Source organism: Mandrillus leucophaeus, unplaced genomic scaffold, assembly GCF_000951045.1.
Source record: "Mandrillus leucophaeus isolate KB7577 unplaced genomic scaffold, Mleu.le_1.0 Scaffold395, whole genome shotgun sequence".
In the NCBI taxonomy this organism is placed as follows: Eukaryota; Metazoa; Chordata; class Mammalia; order Primates; family Cercopithecidae; genus Mandrillus; species Mandrillus leucophaeus.
In genome coordinates, this window is record NW_012104198.1 from 2941432 (window position 1) to 2949637 (window position 8206).

Sequence of the window (8206 nt, forward strand, 5' to 3'; positions counted from 1 at the left end):
AATGGTGGTCAGGAACATCTGTCTGCCTTGTTCCCTGATGTCTCTCCAGCACCTAGAACAGCGCTCAGCACGAGTAAGTACTCATTAGGTTTTTGTTGAATAAATGACTCCTTTGACGCAGCAATTCCACTTCTAAGAAACTTTTCTACAGAAATATTCACACACGTGCATAGAGCTGTGTGCACAGTAATGAGAGGAGCAAACAACTGGGGAACGTTTGCAAATGTTTATTAACTGTCAGCGACTGATACAGGAAAATCGGATGAGGGAAGTACATGATGAACAGGAAACACAGTGAGGGGGGCTTGACCGGGACACATGGCAATGGGAAAAGCAGATGGGAGATGCTTTCACTGGTACTTGGTGTGTGTGTGTGTGTGTGTGTGTGTGTGTGTGTGTGTATGTGCGTGTGTGTGATGTGTAAATGCAGAGGAAAAAATCTGAAATTAAACACTCAGAACTGCCCTCAGTAGTCATATCTGGGGAGAAAGGAGGGTAGTGCTGTTCTATACAGAGAATACCTGACAATACTTGCTTTCTGAGATAGGTGCATGGATACACAAACCGAAATATGCATTTAATATGTCTTGCTCAGCAATGAAAACGCTAGTATCCAACAGAATGGCACACTGTAAGAAAATACAATAGAAAAGCTAACATCGAAGTCTTGGAACACTAAGAAAAATGACACTCAACTTTTCACTGTTGTGAACACTTGCTTTCACTTGCTATACAGCTGATGACAAGGGGTCCGCCGCCATGCCCATGTTCGTGAAAGGTCACCAAGGTCTGCTTCTCATCACGGGCATGTGTCATATCCCCGAGGCTAAGGCGAGAAGAGAGAAGGAAGGTAAGTGACAGTGAGTTCCCAATTCCCAGTAACTCAATCTCAACTCCTCCTGACCTGTAGAACCTGCACACTTCGATTCTGCCCTACCTCAGGACCTGCACACGCCTTCCATGGTTCCTCGAAGTGAACCATCTGCTCATGCCACAGTGACTTCCTCACCTGGTTTATCCATTCCTAGGCTAGAGGAAGATGTGGCCCACATATCAGGGCTGACGTGGGGTTTGGGAGTCCACAGCATCCTGCGTAGGAAGGATCACTGGATATACAGGATAGGGAGTAGAAAGAGCATGGGAAATCTCAGCATTCAGCCTCAATGATGTACCCCAGAAAATTATGAGAAGGGAATGACATGGGGAACAAGTGACAAGATGGGATACCGGTACTGTAACAGAACAGCACATCTGCAGGGATGTGGGGGATGAGTCGAAGGTTCACTTACGGAGTTACTCGTCATCTTCCTCAGGGTCGCTGATCTCTTCATAAATCACCAGCTGCTTTCTCTCACGCAGTCTGTGGGTCCAGGCATGTTTCCCTCTTTTTGGTCCTATGATGGAGAAGAGTTGGAAGATGAGGGTTGGGTAGGTTGGAGAGTGTTAGGCTCTTTTTTCTCAAAAACAGGAGATGCCTCCCCGCACCCAAGTGCCCATGGGCCTTCTTTATCCAGTTTTTCACATTCTCTGGCTTAGAGAGGCTGAGACCTTAGACCCACACCAATACACACCAAATGCCAATTAAAGTTTTAGCTTCTGGCTCCTTCCGTTGTGAGGTTTAGATTCCCAACATCTTCACTTACGGGAACATTCACCCATACCTCCTTTCATGCTGCATGTATTTGCTAAGGGCACACAGGCATACCTTGTTTTATGGCACATCGTTTTTATAGTGCTTCGCAGATACTGCAATTTTCTGGGGGGAATTCTCACCAATTTTACACTTTTCCATTATTATTCTATCTGTTATGGTGATCTGTCATCAGTGAGCTTTGATGTTATTACTGCAATTATTTTTTTGTTTCTTAGTCTTTTAAAATAATTTTTGTTTTTTATTCTTGTGGGTACACAGTAGGTGTTTATACTTATGGGGTATGTGAGATGTTTTGATACACGCATGCAATGCGTAATAATCACATCATGGAAAATAGGGTATCCATCCTGTCAAGCAGTCATCCTTGTGTTACAAACAATCCAGTTACACCCTTTTAGTTATTTTAAAATGTACAATTAAGTTATTATTGACTATAGTCACGATGTTGTGTATAAATGTTTTGGGGGTACTAGGAACTGTGCCCACAGAAGATGACGAACGTAATCGATCAACGTTGTGTGTTCTGACTGCTCCAGCGATGAGCTGTTCCCCATCTCTCTTCCTTTTCTCGGGCCTACCTATTCCCTGAGACACAGCAATACTGAAATTAGGACAATTAGCAACCTTACAATGGCTGCTAAGTGTTCCAAAGAAAGGAAGAGTTGCATGTCTCTCACATTAAATCAGAAGCCAGAAATGGCTAAGCTGAGTGGGGAAGGCATGCTGAAAGCCAAGACAGGCTGAAAGCTAGGCCTCTTGCACCAAATAGCCAAGCTGTGTATGCAAATGAAAAGTTCTTGAAGGAAATAATAGTATACACTGCAAAGGAAAAGTTCTTGAAGGAAATAATAATACGAACACTCCAGTGAATAGAAGAATAAGAAAGCAAAACAGCCTTACTGCTGAAATAGAGAAATTTGAGTGATCAGGATACAAGATGAAACCAGCCACAACATTCCCTTAAGCCAAAGTCTAATTCAGAGCAACACCCAAACTCTCTTCAAGTCCATGAAAGCTGAGAGAGGTGAAGAAGCTGCAGAAGAAACGTGTGAAGCTAGCAGAGGTTGGTTCATGAGGTTTAAGGAAAGAAGCCGTCTCTGTAACATAGAAGTGCAAGGTGAAGCAGCAAACCCTGATGGAGAAGCTGAAGCAACCTATGCAGAAGATCTAGCTAAGATCACTGCTGAAGGTGGCTACACTAAACAACAGATTTTCAATATAGATAAAATAGCCTTTTTATTGGAAGAAGATGCCATCTAAAACTTTCACAGCTAGAGAGGATTCACTCCAACTTTGAAGGAAGTTCTAATGTGGGTAAATGCTATCCAATAGCATCACACACTACAGAGAAATCTTTCATGAAAGGGAGAGCTAATCGATGTGGCAAATTTCATTGTGTTCAAGAAACTGCCACAGCCACTCCATCCTCCAGCAACCACCACCTTGATCAGCCAGCAGCCATCAACACCGAGGCAAAACTCTCCACCAGCAAAAAGTTGTGACTCAATGAAGGCTCAGAAGATTGTTAGCACTTTTTAACAATGAATTATTTTAAAATTAAGGTATGTACATTTTTACACATAACGCTATTGCACATAGTAGAGTACACTATAGTGTAAACATAATGTTCTTAATGCACTGCGAAACAAACGGAAAACAATGTGTGTGACTCTCTTTATTGCAGTGGTCTGGAACCGAACCTGCAATATCTCTGAAGTACACCTGTATTGGGTATCAGGCATTGAGCTGAGTAAGATATGATCCCAGGTAATCACAGATAGAATTGCTTGAGCACCTTTCACATCATCAGGCCTTCTAGATTTAATTTAATGCCTCCAAACAATTTATGAACTATGATTCTTTATTTCTATCTTATGGACTAGGAATCTGGAACTGAGAAAATTTGGAAGACTTGCCCCAAGTCACGTGGCTTTTTTAATATGGATGACAACTCCAGTCTGTGTCTCTGGAAGTCATGTCTAATGTCTCATTTGGAGCTGGGCGAGCTCCTCAGCCCAGCCTGGACCAGGTTTGTCTGGGATCCATGTCACATACTCAGTCTACACACCTGAACATAGCCAGGGAAGCCAGAGGGCTTGTTCCCGAATTGATTCCTCTTACCAGATCTCTTGTTAATCTTCTCAGAGGTATTTGCTTTTCCCGGGGGGCACAGCTGTTTCCCATCGTTTTGTGGGTCAGATGCTTCTGGCACTCCCTTTGAATCATTTCCTTCCTCTGCTGGCTTCTTGGGTATGATCTTTATAATGTGAAGGTCACAGATAAACAGTATCAGTCACATTTCTATAGTGCTTTTGAGCTTACAAAGCGTCTTCACATGCATTACCTTAATCAATGTTCTCAACAATGGTGCCAGAGTTACACTTACCTAAATAAGAGAAACCTGGGAGATCAGAAGCAAAAGGAATGGCCTAAATGAATGGGGTTTCCAGGGCTAGAATGCTTATCTTCACACTCTTTTAAGACTGACACTGGTGCAAACATCAGAAATCTCCATGTCATTGAGAATGTGGTACACAGAAGCTTTGGAGAAAAATAGCATTCTAAGAATTCTCAAGGTCTACGAAAGGAAGAGCTTTTATAAGATATAAGGGATCCCATGTAAGCTTGTAGACAGCTGCTGGGAGAGTAAATGTAAAAACATAAGAGAGGGGACAAAACACTGCTGGGAAAGGTATTGTGGGGGAGATGAATACAGGGAAGGGAGAGGGAAAGAAATGATTTGCTGAAATTAATCTAGGCAGCAAACAAAGCAGTACCAGATATGGCATAACACCCTACCGAGCCACCAACACTGAATGTGGAATTCAGTGAGGTGGTGCCCATACCAGTTCTGGTTACATTGGGATGTGTTACTGACTAACAATATTAAGCTGCTTTCTTCTTTTTTTGGAGGGGGACAAAGTCTCGCTGCGTCACCAGGCTAGAGTGCAGTAGTGCGATCTCGGCTCACTGCAATCTCCCCCTCCCTGTTCAAGCGATTCCCCTGCCTCAGCCTCCCGAGTAGCTGGGACTATAGGCAGATGCTACCACGCCCCACTAAGTTTCATATTTTTAGTAGAGACGAGGTTTCACCATGTTGGCCAGGATGGTCTCAATCCCTTGACCTCGTGATCTGCCCACCTCAGCCTCCTAAAGTGTTGGGATTACAGTCGTGAGCCACCACGCCTGGCCCTTAAGCTACCTTTTACTCAGCTTCCTCACTTATGAAATAGTAAATAATACATGTAAAACAGACTAAGGGAAAGTCCTCTCTGAGCTTGTAAAGATTGTTCAAATGTAATAATAATAACAATGAATATCTTTCTGGATCCTTCTTTGAATTCGTTCTCCACACTGGCAACCCAACTCCCAGATGCCTTTACCATCTAAACCAGAGTTGAATCTGCACTTCTGGAATCACTCATTCAGGGGCCTCTGAGGGATCCCCTGGGCTGGGACTGGGGCTTCCCAGATGCCCCAGGTACAGACAAGGCCCTCAAGGAGCTCAAGGAGGGGCCAACAGTCAAAGTGATTCCTAAGCCATGTGAGTGAGCGGCCTCGGTAATAGAGGAGGGGCCAACTGCTCCTTCCCATTGCGAGAGTGGGTGTCTCAATGGAAGCACCAGCAGGCCTTATGGGGTAAAGCCCTAGTGAGCAACATCTGAACTTCATAAACAAATACAAATGTGAATGAGCTTTAAATGGCTTGGAGCTCTAGATTAGACTACCACTGCCACTGCACCTCAGGAAAATTCTTTAACATCTCTGTACCCTGATAGCCTCATTTTATTATTAATTTGCTGATAATTATGATCTATAACACGAACTACGATTCTTTACTTCCATTTCATGGACCAGGAATCTGGAGCTCAGAGAACTTAGAAGATTTGTGCCAACAACATGGATTTTATATGGACGACAACTGAGGTGTGTGATTCATTACTATTTGGAGATAATAACAGAAACGTCATAGAGGTCTTCTTATGGATTAAATTAATTAATCCATGTGAACTGCTTAAAAAAGTATCTGGCGACAGTATGAAAACAAAAGAAGTATTAAGGATCACAACTCTTAGTATTATCAAGCCGTTGATGCTACATCAGGTGTTGTGATAGACATGGGGAGAAGGAGGCAATGAGGGCATTTTTTATATGCTCCCACTGTTACCAGTGTTCACATCAGTGAAGGGACAAAGGTTCTCTAGTCCTTTAGATTTGAGAGATACTCACCTTCGGGATGATTCTCTGGAGCTTGCCAAAAGTCATCTGAGGACGTTCAACTGAAAGAGAATACATCAGCATTTTTCTTTGTTGGTAAAGATTTCCAAACTCTAGAGAGACTTCTGTCACATGAGGGCATTCTGTAGCAGAGGGTTATGAGTCCACTCACTGTTGAGGAGTTATTTCAGATTTGTTTCTGAATTATGTTTAGTCATGGTTGGTGCATTTATCTGTGGCATCAATTCAGAATTTTCCATCTCATGGTTTATCAAATGGGGGTTAAACCCCATCACAGTCTCATCTTATGTCATTACGTATCTTTTACTTTTTCCCAAATAATTAAATTGATTGGGAATCTGAACTGTATCCACTCAAGATATGCAACAACTAAAAATCACTGTACACTTCAAATGGGTGAAGTGCACATACCATAAGTATGTCAATTAAGCTGTTAAATTTGTAATGAACCATGGATGATTTAGTCCTGTGGTTCTGAAATATTTTCAGTATAAAGACACTCCTTTCATGTCAAAAACTTGGCAGATGCTCAAGCACTGGATTTTCAGATCTCTTATAGTGATGAGGGAGATGGTAGATTCTGGCCTGTTTACTTGGGCAGTAATAGGTCTATTGGAGACAGTTTGGACGTTCTGACCTTGTCTTATGATTGTATTGTCAGAGCAGAAGACCAAGTAAACACATATGTTCCCCTAATAGTCCTGAAGTGTACAAAGATCTCTACCCAAGAACCTGTCTTTTTTTCACCCTATGTTATCTTTGCTCACTGACAATTGGGAAAGCTCTCTGTGTTGGATGAGAGATCACTCTTTCAAACTCACTTCCAAGCTCATCACGGAGAACTGGGGTTGTTTGGGAATGAGAAGACTATTTGGTTTTAATAAAGTACAGAGAAACAGTGTTCTTTATTACACAATGTGTTCATCACCCTCTCTCTTAAGATATTTATCCAGTATCTACATGCTGTTAATGAAACAATCTGTGGAAGTTTTTGGCGGATCTACACTTTTAACATTTTCTGTTTTTTTCACTTTTAAAATTTTCTTAACTGTCCTTTGATTCATTAACAATGTTTAGCAAGAACAGCATGTCCTTTAAAAAGGAAATATTTCAAACACACAGAAAAGTATGGGGAATAATGTTGAGTTCAGTCCCATCTCAACATTACCCCATGACTATGTTAGATCTGATTTACTTATTCAGAATGTTAGAAACACTATAAACGGGCCGGGTGCAGAAGTTCACGGCTGTAATCCCAGCACTTTGGAGGCTGAGGCGGGTGGATCACCTGAGGTCAGGAGTTTGAGACCAGCCTGGCCAACATGGTGAAACCCTGTCTCTACTAAAAATACAAAAATTAGGTGGGCATGGTGGAGGGCGCCTGTAATCCCAGCTACTCAGGAGGTTGAGGCAGGAGAATCGCTTGAACCTGGGAGGCAGAGGTTGTAGTGGATTGAGACTATGCCGCTGCACTCCAGCCTGGGCGACAAGAGAGAATCTCCAGTCCAAAACAAAAACAAAAACAAAACAAAACACACTATCAACAAGTCACGGCTGAAGCTGTCTGTGCAGCACTCACCAATCCCTGCCCCCCTCCTTCTCCATTTACAGCCAGTCCCCTCAATTTGATGGCTTTTTATTCACATTTATGTTTTTATGCATTTACCATTAACTTATTATCCATGAAAATACATATTACTGTTTTGCATGTTTAAGAATTTTATGAATGGCCTCTGTAGTTAACTTTCTGTATTCAATTTTTTTTTTTTTCACTCAACTCAGATGTGTATGAGGGAACAAATGCCAGAGGATCTTTCCCAAGTAGCTGAGTTGAAAAGCAACTGGGCTTCAGGAGACCTTTCCAGCCACTTCCCATCTACTCACCCTGATTCCTGTGGTTACGGTCATTATCAGAATCATTCCCCTGGAAGTCTGTGGCCTGTTTATTATGCATGAAAGGTGGGAGGGTGACATTGAAACCTAGAAAGAAGCAAAATGTTTATTCCTTAAGACACAAACTTAGGCCTGACATGGTGGCTCATGTCTGTAGTACCAGCACTTTGGGAGGCTGAGGTGGGAAGATTGCTTGAGGCCAGGAGTTCAAGATGAGCCTGGGTAACATAGAGAGACTCCCATATCTACAAAATATAAAATAAAATTAGTTGGGCATGGTGACATGTGCCTCTAGGCTCAGCTAATCCATAGACTGGGCAGAAGGATTGCTTAAGCCCAGGAGTTCGAGGCTGCATTGAGCTATGATTGCACTACTACACTCTAGCCTAGGTGACAGAGTGAGAGTCTGGCTCAAAAAAA

The 8206-nt window shown here is 42.5% G+C and overlaps 1 protein-coding gene across 2 annotated transcripts in view; it reads right to left on the minus strand.

The window, feature by feature from the left end:
* Window positions 1-211: 211 nt before the first annotated feature.
* LOC105547741 (protein SSX8) overlaps window positions 212-8206 on the minus strand; it is an 11462-nt gene continuing 3467 nt past the window's right edge. For both annotated transcript variants that reach the window (XM_011991442.1, XM_011991441.1), the window contains exons 4-8: window positions 7778-7873; window positions 5885-5934; window positions 3776-3911; window positions 1290-1394; window positions 212-826 (exon numbers count right to left, since the gene is read on the minus strand). In XM_011991442.1, the coding sequence (XP_011846832.1) occupies window positions 1294-1394; window positions 3776-3911; window positions 5885-5934; window positions 7778-7873 (383 nt within the window). In that variant the 3' untranslated portion in view covers window positions 212-826; window positions 1290-1293. The remainder of the gene's footprint in view (window positions 827-1289; window positions 1395-3775; window positions 3912-5884; window positions 5935-7777; window positions 7874-8206) is intronic.